This window comes from Panulirus ornatus, chromosome 56 (assembly GCF_036320965.1).
Source record: "Panulirus ornatus isolate Po-2019 chromosome 56, ASM3632096v1, whole genome shotgun sequence".
Lineage (NCBI taxonomy): Eukaryota > Metazoa > Arthropoda > Malacostraca > Decapoda > Palinuridae > Panulirus > Panulirus ornatus.
Window position 1 is genome coordinate 18,658,606 of NC_092279.1, and position 15,602 is coordinate 18,674,207.

At 50.8% G+C, this 15,602-nt stretch overlaps 1 protein-coding gene across 1 annotated transcript in view; it reads right to left on the bottom strand.

The window, feature by feature from the left end:
* The window catches only part of LOC139765797 (roundabout homolog 2-like), a 318,120-nt gene that overhangs the window by 66,906 nt on the left and 235,612 nt on the right, over window positions 1-15,602 (bottom strand). The window contains exons 5-6 of the mRNA XM_071693591.1: window positions 5,476-5,606; window positions 3,023-3,191 (exon numbers count right to left, since the gene is read on the bottom strand). Coding sequence (XP_071549692.1) covers window positions 3,023-3,191; window positions 5,476-5,606 — 300 coding nt within the window. The remainder of the gene's footprint in view (window positions 1-3,022; window positions 3,192-5,475; window positions 5,607-15,602) is intronic.

The window sequence follows — 15,602 nt, forward strand, 5'->3', positions numbered from 1 at the left end:
GCCCAGGGTCGGGCCTATAAGGTTCGAATCCTGGTTTGCGGCACTCGGTCCATAGTCAATTCAGCTGTTCATCCAGCTCCCAAAGGGGGTTTGGTCTGGCAAACCTCCCCTCAGCATCGAGTCTCCGACAGCTGGTATGTCCAGAGTCTGTCATTCCGGTCTGTAGGTGTGTCGTCACCTCTCACTTCGTCTCCTTCCTTCCCTCTCCTCCTAACCAGCTGACCGAGTGCTGCTTTGTCGTTTTGTTGTTCCGTCTTTGCCTCATCCCGTCACTCGCTCCTACTCACTACTCCCTCCGCAGTCAGACACTCCTTGTCGTGTGTCCCCGTGTCTTTCGTCGCTCCATCTGAGCTTCATCATGACCTTTCAAATACTCCTTCTCTCCCTCACTCCCTCCCTTCTCCAGCTCTCAGTCCTCCCCTTCGAATCTTTTTAAACTTTTGCCGGCGTCTCTCTCTGCTTCTCTGTCCTTAGCTGTTCTCCCTCGCTTGTTTCTTTCTCTTCGCCCTTCTTCCATCCCCCAGTTTATCTCCGGAGTTTACCGCTTCCATATTCCTACTCTATTTATTTATACTATTCGTTTTTTATTGTCTTTTTAATTCCTCTGCACCAGTTAACACCATTTTCCTTTCGGTCTGATTGCCACCATTCGAACGAGACCGCTCCTTTGAATAACCCAATGCTTCTTCATTCCTCGTTCCGACCTCGCCTCACTCTTCTACACGTATTTCTCTTATTCTCTTATATAACTTAATCCTTACTGCATTGAGCCCTATCATCCATTATTTTGTTTCCTCTTTTTTTCACTCGTTCTTCCTTATTTCTCAGCACATCTCCATTATTATCCATCTTTACCTTCGCTGGCCCAGTGTCCCTCTTCAGTTCACCGTTAATTTTCTTCTTCTTCCTCGTCTTCCTTTATTCTTCCTTTTATTTTGTCTCCTCACCCCTTTCTTCCTTTTATTTTGTCTCCTCACCCCTTTCTTTTTCTTCTCTTTTTTTTATTCTTGCACCCCTCTTTTGTACTGTCTGCTATACTCCTTTGTCTCCATCTGTATAGATTAGGAATGTAGGATTCCCTCACTGCTTCTCCCGGCAGATAACCTCGTCATGGCATCAGGTCACACGGGTCCCTTAAAGAGAAGCTCAAGGGTGGGCGGGGGGTCGCTGGTCACGCCACGACACATGCCTCCAGTTACGACACGAACGCGACGACGGGGGCCCACCAAACTACCAACACGACCTCACCGACGGGGGCCCACCAAACTACCAACATGACCTCACCGACGGGGACCCACCAAACTACCAACATGACCTCACCGACGGGGGCCCACCAAACTACCAACATGACCTCACCGACGGGGGCCCACCAAACTACCAACATGACCTCACCGACGGGGGCCCACCAAACTACCAACACGACCTCACCGACGGGGGCCCACCAAACTACCAACATGACCTCACCGACGGGGACCCACCAAACTACCAACATGACCTCACCGACGGGGGCCCACCAAACTACCAACATGACCTCACCGACGGGGGCCCACCAAACTACCAACATGACCTCACCGACGGGGGCCCACCAAACTACCAACATGACCTCACCGTCGGGGGCCCACCAAACTACCAACACGACCTCACCGTCGGGGGCCCACCAAACTACCAACATGACCTCACCGACGGGGGCCCACCAAACTACCAACATGACCTCACCGTCGGGGGCCCACCAAACTACCAACACGACCTCACCGTCGGGGGCCCACCAAACTACCAACATGACCTCACCGTCGGGGACCCACCAAACTACCAACATGACCTCACCGTCCGGGGCCCACCAAACTACCAACATGACCTCACCGTCCGGGGCCCACCAAACTACCAACATGATCTCACCGTCGGGGGCCCACCAACATGACCTCACCGTCGGGGACCCACCAAACTACCAACACGACCTCACCAACGGGGGCCCACCAAACTACCAACATGACCTCACCGTCGGGGGCCCACCAAACTACCAACATGACCTCACCGACGGGGGCCCACCAAACTACCAACATGACCTCACCGACGGGGGCCCACCAAACTACCAACATGACCTCACCGACGGGGGCCCACCAAACTACCAACATGACCTCACCGACGGGGGCCCACCAAACTACCAACATGACCTCACCGACGGGGGCCCACCAAACCATCAACATGACCTCACCGTCGGAAAACTCTTTCCCAAATACAACAACAAATGCGTTTCGTTCAGAAATGTTGCCTGGGGTCGTTAAAAGGTCTCGAGCGGGCTCGTCACCTCAAAAAATCTGACCCCAGGATGTGGCATTTCCCCGACTTCCTCCATCGTTTTTCATTCTGGAGGGGAAGGTTAAGATATCATCACTGTGAAAGGGGCTTACTTAAATAAAAATCAACACCCCCCCTCCCTAAAAAAGAAAAATCGGTACCTGTCACTTGGAGAAGCGATCACCAGTGTGGACTTATCTAATGAATTGAGTGGCAAAGACGAGGAGGGGTGGAGGGTTGGTGCAACCACACGTTCGTTACCCGGAGCATGATGGATTCACCACGGACCGACAGATGGTCATTTGGCGCAGAAAGCAACGTGAGGTTTCTCATGGACTTAGCTACGGGATAGTCGTGAAGAATGGGTTATTGGACGATGCATCAATGATCTACCATGACGGGACAACTTACCTGAAGGTGTACGGTGGTCGAGGTTCTAACCTGAGGGTGTGGTTGTGGAAGTCCTTACCTGAGAGTGTGGCTGTAGATGTCCTTACCTGGGGGTGTGGTGGTCGAGGACCTGGACCATACCTGAGAGTGTATTTGTCGAAGTCCTTACCTGAAGGTGTGGTTGTTGAGGTCCTTACCTGAGGGTGTGGTTGTCGAAGTCATTACCTACGAGTGTGGCTGTCGAGGTCCATACCTGAGGGTAGCGCTGACAAGGTCCTTACTTGAAGGTGTGGTCGTCGAGGTCCTTACCTGAGGGTGTGGCTGACAAGGTCCTTACCTGAGGGTGTGGTCGTCGAGGAGCTCCGTGCGGTCTTCGGGTAAGGGTCCCCTCAGACGCCTCCACGACACCTGGGGAGTCGGGTCGCCGCTCACCTGACACTCGAACTCCACCTTCCGTTCGGTCAACGTCACCGTGTCCTTAGGGCCACGAAGGAAGCTCGGCTTGACTAGCGGAGGGCAGGTAGGACAACATGGTTAGGATCACATGGATTCACATCTAATCTATATTAGAAAGGTACAAAATCTATACCAATTCATATTTCTATATGCAAAGGAATCCGGCCATTCACATGTTTCCTATCTATATTAGAATAGTATATATATATATATTCTATACCTAGTCATACTACTATACTTCTATATGCAAAGTAATCCTGTCATTCACATGTCTCCTATCTATATCATAATGGTGTATGATCTATACGTATACCTTTATATGCAAAGTAATCCTGCTATTCGCATGTCTTCCATCTGTGTGTGTGTACTCCAGTGTGGTATATAACAATTTGGATCCACCCAAACACCCATCACCACGCTAAGTTTTGGATCTATTTAACTTATATCAACGAGTTCATCAAGATGTAACACACACACACACACACACACACACACACACACACACACACACACACACACACACACACACACACACGCGCGCACACACCACAAAAAAGCACTGACAAGGCAACAAATTACTTCCCCTGTAAATTTCACAGCCCTGAGCTGAAACCATGATATAAATTGTCTTAAAATAAAACTCAAGTGTCACCCACATATATATATACATGTATATGTACTTAAACTGGAATAGGGGGTGGAAAAGAGATAGAAACTTTGTAAACTACACTTTTCATTTACATCACAGATTACACAATTTACAGAGTCAAGCGGACTATTTACACTCGTCTAAAATAGAAAAAGGAAAAAGAAAAAAAAATCATATCCTGGTTTTCTATTCCTTGCGGCTGTGGCTGCGGCAGTGGGTGCGGCTGCGGGGTGTGGCACAGAGCGTGACCGAACAGACAACACACAGACACAGCTTGAACAGCCACCACCAGGGCGGCCCCGGGCGCTGATGAACACCGCAGTCATGAAATGCGACTCGTCCCCACCTCCCGCAGAGCCAGACCTGCCTACCATCGCAGGCAAATACTACAGCCAGCCCACACTACCCCACCCCGCCAGCGGCGCAAAATATTCCCCGAATGAAGACCTAGACACACACACACACACACACACACACACACACGCGCGCGCGCATTGACGATTGGTATGGCGGATGTCAACCAGGGCGTGGGCAGCGGCGGAGCATGGGGGATGGAGAAGGGGGAGAGGAAGGATGGGGAAAGGGAGGGATAGGGGGAAAAAAGCCCTGAATGTTGGAGGGTACGTTGAATTGCAGGAGGAAGAGGGAGAGGAGGAGGTGGTGGAGGAGGAGGAGGAAGAGGAGTGGACGTACCAACTGAGGATAATGGAAGTTAATCAAGCGGAAAGCCTCTTACAAGACGAGTGACTGACGAGATGAAGACGCGCCCGTAAACGGTGGGCGTGGGCGGTGAGTAGCTGGCGAAGAGGGGGTGGCTGGGTGGCTGGGTGGCTGGCTGGCGAGTGGGCGGCAGGAGGCTGGCGGGTGGGCTGCAGGAGGCCGGTGAGTGGACAGTGGTGTTTAGGTGGTCATGCGCGGGATGCCGAATGGGAGGTTTAGGGTGTGGGTGGTGGCTACGTAGATGGTGGGCGGCACGTAATGAGTTAACGAGGAGCTACTGCGGGTGACTGACTTGTCTGCTGACGAGACGTGGTAAGGGGAGTGTGGGATGTGGGGGGTGCCTAGTATGAGATACACAAGCTGACACTCAAGTTTTAAACTCTCCGACACCACACACTCACCACTCAAGCTTCCTCTTTTCACTCTGGCCAACGTCGCCACAAAAGCATTTTGCATCTACTCAAGAATAATATCATAATAGCGTTCCAGGGGGTGTGTTCCCGGTCTTCAAAGCCTTGGGCGTGATGTCGCTGTGGGTCCTCACGAACTCCTAGCGAGGTGATGGCGAAGTCGTCGGGCCCTCGTGCATCGCCCCCCGGACGATCACTACGTAACTCACACTGGAGAGTCAGGCACCACCGAACGCCAATTCATACTAGATCTCTCGTCGTCTCCTTCCCTATCAACGTCGCGCGCGCGCGCGCGTGTGTGTGTGTGTGTGTGTGTGTGTGTGTGTGTGGGTGTCCCTTAACATCTGTTCTTACTGGAGCGCCAGTGGTAACCTGATGTCCCCAGATTACATTTTCATTCTAACAACTTTTCTAACAACCTTCCCCCACCAAGCGATTACATTTTCGTTCTAACAACAACTCCCCGTCGAGGGTCGTGTGCCTTGTTTTCTTCTACCTCACTAAACGCCTCGCATGCTTTCCAGCGGCCACAGCCGGAGTCGCCTGGGGACTTACTGTGGACATAGAGGTTGACCGGGTCTGTGGTCTTGGAGCCGGCCAGGTTCCAAGCCTCGCAAGTGTACTGTCCTCCGTCGTTCTGCTGCACGTGCCGGATCAACAGGGTCCCCTCATCCACCACCTCGTGCCTGTAGGGGTGGAAAAAGGAAGGGGGTAAGAAACGTCCGTATTTGGGGGAAGAGGGATACCACTAAGTCAAGACCCGGCGGGAAATACATAGGGAGGAATGGAGGGAAGGTTGCTAAATTTAGGAGGGGAACAACATGTCAAATCCAGAGGCTGGAATAGTACAGATCTGGAAGGAAATTATGGGAAGAAAAGCAGCTAAATCTAGTGGGACGTTAGATATGGGGGGGTGGGTGGGAATGGTTTAGATTTTGTGAGAAAATATAGGGAGGACTCTGACAGATCCAGGGAGGACATGTCAGAAGAGAACAACGGGTGGGGTAGTTCACCTCTATGTGGGAGAACACAGGACCAAGTTAGCAGTAAGGCAACTTAAACCCGTAGACTCTTAACACCTTAATCAGATTTTTTTTTTTAACTAAATTTCTCTATTCAGTCCCGTGATTGCCACAATGTTCATTATCATCACCTTCACAATATAACATCACAGCGTTTAAGGAGTAATTCAGATAATATCACAGTAAATAAAAATTGTGTATTTCTACCAACATTTAACACGTAGTACTTAAATGCTAACTGACCATAAATTCATTCATAAGCATCATAAACTTAACCAACTATAACTATAACATCAGCCACTAAAACATCAGTTGTATCCACGAAATTTCGTACAAAGACAACAATAACTCACGCCTCGTCCATCAACACTGGACCATGACCCATCGCCATTCCAACATCATCCAGCGAACTACAGATACCGATCATCAAACCTCTTAACATCATCCAGCGAACTACAGATACCGATCATCAAACCTCTTAACATCATCCAGCGAACTACAGATACCGATCATCAAACCTCTTAACATCATCCGGCGAAAGAAAGACACCAAAACGCTAAAAATTCCATCGCCTACCGAACATAATTTTTGATAACCGCCATCAAACGGCTATCGAACCCGCCTGAGACAACCATCTCCCTGGGACATCAAGGGAAGACCGTGAAAATCCCCCGACATCTCCGGTGACACCAAATGACAGGCCAGCTACGGGAGGGTGATTCTCGACTCCCCAGACTCTCTGGTAATGTTCTGCCGGAGGCGAAGAAGAAAAGGGGGGAAAAAAGGAGAAACGGAAGAAGGGGATGATGATGATGATGATGATGATGGCCCGACGCGAACATCTGGCTCCTGACGAATGGCCCACCGGAGGACGACTGTGGTGGAACGGCCGTGCTGTTCCCCATATCCGAGTCCTCCGCTCGTATCCTGAAGGAGTCAATTAAAAAGCCTGGTGGGCACCGCCACCTTTCACCTCCGCCGTCGCTGTTGGGTGTGGTATAACCAAACCGACTTTGGTTACAGGATTAAGGAACATCGCATTCGAAACCTTTTCTCTCAGAGGAGCTAAAATAAAAGGATCTGGGAAGGGGCGTTTGGATTCTGGAGGACCGTTTGGTTTCTCGTTCGTCCCGTCTATATCCATCCGTGCGCGCGCGCCCGGATATCTTCACCCGTCGCCCGCCCTCACCTCATACCATCAGCAGCATTACCCTCGGAGATCATCCCGGATCTCGTCATGCCACCAGCCCCTCGCCATCGCCATCCTCCCGATGACCTTTCTCCTCCAGCACGGCCGTTCTCCCAGCTCGCCGGAAACTCAATCACGGTGGTGTGTACATACTGCAGGCATCGCTCCGTCGCCCTCTCGCTGGTGCGGACTCGTTCGTCCGCCTCTCCCTAATACTTTTCCGTCTTCCGCTCGCTAAACTCCATCACTGGAAAGCCTTCTCTTGTACTGGACACCCACCATCCCACCCCAACTTTTGATCAAATTTGCTTTCAGCGCGAGAGCAACTGACGCCCCCGTTGGTCCAGGTGCGAGACGGGCGCGCGAGTGTGTGTATATATACGTATATGCGTTTCCCTCCTCCCCGTTAGTTCACGGTTTTAAGACATTTCGTGCGGCGGCCCGACACGAAGCACTTTCTTCACGTCTTCGCCTCGTCCAACGACCCTCGATCACGACCGCGGCTGCTGCCGTATACCTGCATGCATTTCCAGAATTACAGTCTGGGTTTCTTTTACTGGAAGCCAGCGGAGGCAGAGGCAGTATAGCACTGGAGGGGTGGGTGTTCCTTCATTTTATACACACCAGTTTTCCATGCGACCTGCGGAAGTAAATGGACTTTCCGTGACTCTTGACCAAGCATGGCCCACAGACGATTACTTTCCGAGACCTTACACTTGGGTCTAACTCAGGTGCAGTAGTTCTGAAGATGATGGTGAGGGATGGCGTGTTAGCGGTGGCGAAGATGGTGGGCGCAGTGGCTGGGAAGATGAAGGAGGCGGTGGTAGTTGTTGTGAATGTGATCCCAAGGTGTAATGGCACTGAAGGTGGAGCGGTGGTGAACATGAAGGGTGTGGTGATGAAGATGCTGGGTAAGTAGTGACGGACACGATAGTTTAATGTGGTGGAGTGTGGTGGCGAAGCTGTAGGTTTTGTGGTGGTGATGCGCACCTCGAGCTACATTTACGTCAGCCTGCGACCTCACTTATGACGAGGTCTCTTGGCAGTATATGTCACGGTACTTCGCATGATCCATCTTGCTGCTGCCTTCCCTCCTCCTCCTCCGCCCCTCACCCAGGTCTAGAGGACCTCCCCTCATCGACGGAGGGGTACTTTTATGCTTCCCTGATGCACCCACTTTGTCCCCACTCGTCCATCCCCGCGCATCACCTGCATCTGTACGAGCTGTCATAATCCCTCCGCTCTCACTCTCCTTCAGAGGGGCACACACACACACACACACACACACACACACTCGATCGATTAACGCTTCAGCATCAGCTTTAGGTCTTACATACGGCCAGACTGACTTGTTTAGGGACGTAACGAGCATCCAATTTGAACTTTTGCTATAAAGAAGTGTGGCGGCGTCATACGCTTGCTCTATGTGTGTGTGTGTGTGTGTGTGTGTGTGTGTAAGTGGGGTTAAGTTGAGAGGTCCGCCCATCGTCCTTCTCTCGCTTACCTGGTCCTCCTTAAAGGGTGTAATGCCCATAAGATATCTGTGCTCTGCCTCATGACATGGCATCTACGCGGTGCCTCCGGGGGAGCCAAAGGTCGTACGCGCAAGGCGTAGAATACCCAGGGAAGCTTAACGCTGCCATACGCTCGCTGCATGAGCGCTTGCGAGAGGGACTACGGCTACAGAAGGCTTGCTTGGCGTAAATATATATATATATATATATATATATATATATATATATATATATATACTCCCAAGGGAGTACCTATGATGCGCCTCAGGTCACCAGGTCGGGAGAGGACGGACGTTCCTCCACTTCCTCCTTCCTTCCTTTCTGGCCCCTTTCCTCCCTCCCCCTTCCTCCCTCTCCCTCTCCCCCTTCCTCTACTCGTCCGTCCCCTCCTCCACCACCGCTCGCCACCACCACCCACCATATATAACGTAGCGGGGGGTCGCTGGTGGCGGCGGGAGTGGCAATATCGCCGTCGGGTGGGTGGATCCGCTCGTCTGCCGATGAAAGAGAGAGAGAGAGAGAGAGAGAGAGAGAGAGAGAGAGAGAGAGAGAGAAGAGGAGAGGAGGAGGAGGAGTCGAGCCGGAGCCAATTTCCAGCGGCAGGTCGTATGGAAAATAAGTGACTTATCGGGCAGCGGCCATGAAGCCAGAAATTGAAATATCGCCAATTACGGGCCACTTCGGTCCTTGCTGGTCTGCGTCGGGAGAGGTTCGTCCCCGGGAATCCACGGTACTCGAAAAGGAATCTTTTTTTTTTTAATCTAATTCTTTTTTTTTTTTTCTTTCCCAGACATTCAGGTTTCTGGGGAAATGAAAAAGAGAAAATCTGGCTTAAATAGTTTTTTTTTCTTTCCTTGGTGTGCGGGAAGTAAGTGACGTTCTGGTGTGTGTGTGTGTGTGTGTGTGTGTGTGTGTGTGTGTGTGTGTGTGTGTGTGTGTGCGTTTCTCAGGACTCAAGGCTTGGTTGTCCAATTAGTCGTCACGTCTATCAAATGCCATGGCCATCAAAGGCCGTCAACATCGTTATAACTAACACCCGTGACATCCCGAACAACCCTTCTTCAGGTCTTCGAAAAGACAATCATAAGAACACGTACACACTCCTTCCCTTCCCCTCCCCAAGTGTACACATATGACCCATGACGTGTAAGTAAACTTGTGTACGTCTAACCCGTGGCAGTGTCCGCTTCCACTTCCCCCCACCCAACCCAACTCCTCCTCCTCCTGCCAACTCGGTCCCTCATCTCCCCTTCCTCACACCCAAGGCCCTCACCGGCTTGGGTCTCTATGACGGCAACATTACCTGGGCATCAGCCAGGAGGGGCTGATGTATTGTCACCAGACACGCCGGGCCCCAGCCCTAGAACAAACAACCCGCCGGAGACTCCGCCAGAAGACAACAACCGCCCCTCTCTACTCCTCACCACAACTCCGGCCGGGGGACACGCCACACCACGCCACCCAGCTGAGACTCGGGGGCCTCTTTGTATTGACAAGCAGAATGGCGTTTTCGTGTCGGGGCGGTGGCGTGTTGGTCGGGCCTAGCGATAAATAGAGAGGCTTGCCGCCCTCCCCGCCCCGACGTCGTGTGTTCGGGACCAAAATCGGGAGTGGCAGTCAAGGGTGTTGTTGTCACTTCCGGGAGGGGACCCCCTCCGATGGAAGGTGGTTCGACCTCGTAGCCGCTGGATGGTGGTGGCAGGACGAAGAGTCTGTGGGATTCGTGTACCTGAAGGGTAAGGGCGTGAGTCCGTTTTAAAAAGGCCCCAGCGATGGTTGGTTTAGTAGTTTGAGGGAGGGAAGGGGAGTCGTTTTTACAAAGAGGGACCTGTAGCAGCGGGTTCGAATGTTCAGAGGAGGGCTCGTCTTACAGGACCGACGGTGGGTAGTACACACGTCGATGGACGTCGTTTCGGAGGTGGTGTGTTTAAGTAGTCACGACGGGGGGTCGTTTTAGATGCTGACGATGGCTGGTCTAGTGGTCAACCGGGGGGGTGGGTAGGTCGTTTAAGACTAGCAGTGTGTGTAGATGACCCACTGATCAACAAGGTCGTACCACAGGGCCTAACTCAGCGGGAGGGGGAAGAGGGTCGTTTTAGAGGCCCAACTGCGGCTGGGTAAGCTGGTCAATGTCTTCTTGTTTCCTGGACCGAAAGTGCACTGCTTCGCAATGGAGAGCAAGGAACGATGAGGGAGGCAGAGGTGATGACACCTGGTGAGGTGTCACTCACCACGAATAATGAGGGAGGCAAGGGTGATCATAACTGAAGAGGTGCGACAACACATCGTGAGTGATGAGGGAGGGCAAAAGTGATGATACTTCGGTGCGGCTCCTCATTATGAATGAAGAGGTGGAACTCATCATTTCACACACATCAACTCATCATCCTAAAGACTTCCCTTCTCTAAACACCTCTTCGAATACTCTGAAACCCGTACCTTTGTAATGAGCAACTCTTTTTCCCTTCAAGTCACACACATTTCACATTTGCATATCGTAACACACTGTATCACTACGAAGGAGGAGGAACAAAGATCTACATTAAGTGAAGCCATATGCACAGTCAAGTCACTCTCGGATATATGGCCTGAAATATTCTCATAAATCTTCCAAGACTGAAAAAGATAATAGACTGCAAAAGATAACAATCTAATCTTCGAATGCCTCCAAGACCACAAGAGATAACTGAATAATCCCTGAATGACAAGAAGACTCCATATAATAACTGTATAATCCTTGAATGTATGTACCTAAGACGCCATATAATAACTGTATAATCCTTGAATATATGTACCTAAGACTCCATATAATAACTGTATAATCCTTGAATGTATGTACCTAAGACTCCATATAATAACTGTATAACCCTTGAATGTATGTACCTAAGACTCCAGATGATAGCTGCAGAATCCTTGATTAAGCAAACTGTCTTCAGTCACCTTCAGCCATTCAGACATGACCTTATCCATTTATCAAAGGTGACGAGAGAAACAAAGTGTCCTTGAGCTTTAGTGTTCTATAATGGAGCCGATATAACCCCTCGACTGTACCTGAGGGTGGTCAGTGGTTCCTACCGCACGCAAGTGGCTTGCCTGTGTGACTGTCTCGGTCTCCTGGATCCCTTGCTACAATCGAATCATTGGAAGATCGAGCACGAAAGCTTCGAACCCCTTACAGCTCGAACCTGAGTACGACCTGAGAACACGACGGTACGAAGTGTGGGCAAGACCAGTGAGCACGACGGTGTGACACCCCCATGGGTCACATGATCTTTGACCTGACCCCCTTTAGGATCAAGTCAAAGGCCAGGCCATCAAAGTCAAGGGGTTACGTTCGTCGTTCTTGCCCATCATGATGATTCCATACCCTAATAACCCTGACACCATTCCAAACAATCCTGATGAGCAGGATTTGATTCTCCATAATCCGCTTTGATGTCTCGTCCATCTAGAAGACCGGCGCGGCCCAAAGTGGGTTTCACAGCTTCGACCTAGTAAGATCCAGCGTTGATCCTCAACTTCCCATATCCTCCATCTCCAAGGAACCAGCTAGACGCATCAGCAACAGAGTATAACGACCCCGAGATTCGGTGACGCACACCGAAAATACAGCCGGTAACTGCCTAGATCTAAAATCAATCATGGCTTTCGATCCTAGAGGTTCGTGTTGGATTCCGGGCGTCGAAGACTTTTAAGTACCTTCAGGAGAACGTGTTGAGAAAGGTTAGGTAGCCAACCAACAAGGATTCGAGCCAGCCAATTCCTCTTCTTTGGACGTTGGGCTTTTAACTAACTCCAGTCGACAAGCTACTTCCCTACAAAGGCCACGAAGGCGGACCCCCCCACTCCCTCCATGCATCAACAAAGAGAGACCACGATGGCCCCTCACAGCATGACGCGATGAGTAGTCTCGGTCGAAAGAAATGGAATCACTGGTGGACAGAGCCAAGCAATCAGAGGGTGGTAATTACAGACCACCAACTTTTTGGAGAAGTTAGGTATGTATCCTTACCGACTTCTTCGCAATGCGTTCACCTATTTCGTAAAAGCAACGTCAATCAATAGCTCAGCAAACGACTCGCGAGTGCCGTATCGAGCGTTGCCTGCATCCGTGTCTCGATGGGGGGTAAAGAGAATTCGAGCTACAGAGCCAAGGGAAGAAGGTTCTTCTTTTAAATTTCACGCTGCACACCTTCATTTAACTTGGGTTAAGTTAGGCCGAGGTAATCACCCATTAAAACTCGAGAAAGAAAATGTTACCCGCACAAATTCGTCGAGGGAAGAGAATGGGTAGAATCACATTAAGAAAAAAGAAAAAAAAAAGAGGGCCTGAGGTTAGGTTGCTGAGAGACAACTCCTTCGTGAAGAAGTGCAGAACTTAACACTGGGGTTGCCCTAAAAGCCCCAACGAATGACGAAGACCTGATCGAATGATCCTCCTCAGCTTCTGTATATGATCCATACAAACGTTGCTATTTCAACGTACATCATCGCAGGGAAAGTCACCAAAAAATCATAAACATAAGGCGACTCCGGGGAGACTATCGGTTGTATGGAAACAACGACCGCTCTCGTCTTCTGTTGTCTCGTAGGGTCACCAGACCAAATGCTACCGTGCCATCATCGTAGCAGTAGTCCAGTCCTTACGAGAGGCTACATCTAGTATCAAAGGTGGCGTTCTCTTGTTCTCCTCCCCTACTGCTAATACGCCACAGACACGCAAACGTGCGATGTCACTAAAAGACAACACCAGTCCTTCTAGACGAGCACCAGGCAGCGGGGAACAAAATAATTGTGGTGTAGGGAAAAAGGTGAGGTTGAGGTCTGCGCAGTGTAAACAGACATACGCTACACGTCAGCTGTCTCCACTCAGAGAACAGTCTACCACACTATCCTCCAGCAGATAACCTCGTCATAGACCACGAAGGCCTTCATCATCTGGATTTCCTATTTAGACTACCATAAGCTAACCCTAACATAGACCATTAGGTCTTCTGTTATCTGGCTTTCTCATGTCGTCCCATTGTACTGTCTTCCAGCAGATGACTTTATCAAAGACCATCAGGTCTTCTGTTATCTGGCCTTCCCCCATGTAGCCCCACGGTACTGTCTTCCAGCAGATGACCTTAGCAAATGACCATTAGGTCTTCGGTTATCTGGCTTCCCCATGTAGCCCTATTGTACCGTCTTCCAGCAGATGACCTTAGCAAAGACCACCGGGTCTTCTCGCTTTTCTATCTACTACCCACGTACACCGTATTAAGATAAAGACTCCACACATACACACACACACACACACACACACACACGGTCCAGGGCACTACAAGACACGACCGGGTGGGTTCAGCGCAGTGTCTTCACCTTGTCGTGTTAATGATTAACAGTGAACCATCACGCGACCAACCCATTATACGTGTCCGACCAGGCCTCACTCACTGCCTTACCAGCCTGAGCGCACGCGAGTGCGGGAGGCGGGATGTGTGCGTGTGTGTGTGTATGAGGTAAATGTGCGTGCATTCACGTGAATATATGAGTGTGTGTGTGTGCTTACGGAGAGGTAGACGATGTATGTGGGGTGTATTTGGCGTTTGCCTCTGCCTTGGCTTATGAGGTACGGTCTAGTTTCCATAAACAAGACCGAACCCAAGCTGCTGCTGAGTTGGGATAATGATCGACTATGATGTTGTGGGGCCGCCATCTCCACGACCACGTAAATGCCACAGCCTGGCTGGTTAGGGACGCTATGTAAATAATAATCCCGGGCCTTTATAAGTGTGTGTGTGTGTGTGTGTGTGTGTGTGTGTGTGTGTGTGTGTGTGTGTGTGGTGGGGTTAGCGGGCATGTTCGAACAATTTCTAAAAGTCCGTCCATCACACCTTAACAAGGAGCCAAGACTTTCCCCACACGATACGTTCCAGCACCCCGTCCATACACGCCTTCCCCCTCCAAGTCCACCCCAACGTATACACACACCTCTTCTCTCATCCCTCAACACGCCTCATATACTCCTCGGATCTCCCACGCCATATTCTACCACGCCTCCTCCTACCACGCCCGCTCATCCCTACCTCAACATGTTCCCCTCGACGCCAAATCCTCCTCCCTATTAACCCCAAAGTCTGGCGTCGTCGGTAATCTACACATTGTCTTACCCTATCGTCATTTTTTTTTTCTTTTCCTCCCTCCTCTCTCAGGTTTACCCCAAGGGCGACGACAACCCCACCAATACCTCCTCCTCCACAACTCCCCCCCACCCCTTCTTTTCCTCCTCCTCCAACACCCCCCGACCTCCATCCTCCACCTTGGCCGTGTTATCACAATAATGGCCACATTAAACGAGGTGGCCTATATCCCGTCTCAAATTAAGCCAGGCAGCCGACCCCTCGGGTCGACACCACATATTTCTGTGCCACATCACCACCACCTACCACCTCCCCAACTCCTCCCCACCTTTTTCTTACCTTGGCTTCCACACACACACATCCCCAAACCCTTCCTCCCTCACTCTCCCCCAAGCCTGTGGCTGTCTTAGGAAAGGGGGAGGGGGGAGGGGCGGCAGGTTGGTACCCCCCCCCCTCGTCTGTGTATCGTAGGGTAAGGAAAATTCCCGCCCGTGTGTGTGTGTGTGTGTGTGTGTGTGTGTGTGTGTGTGTGTCTACCTCAACAGAGGGATTCTGTCCGCCAGCGCGTCACTCAGGGGAGAAGTTTTCCCTCGCCAACGACTTGACTCCGAGGCATATATATATATATATATATATATATATATATATATATATATATATATATATATATATATATATATATATATATATATACACACACAGATATCCCCCCCCCCAACCTTCCCCCCTCGCCAGTGGCTGAGCAGAGAGGGTATTTTTCCCCCGCCAGTGGCTGAACAGCGGAGGGGGTGGAAGGAGAGGGGGGCCATTTTCCCTTTACCAGTCTTGGTCGTCA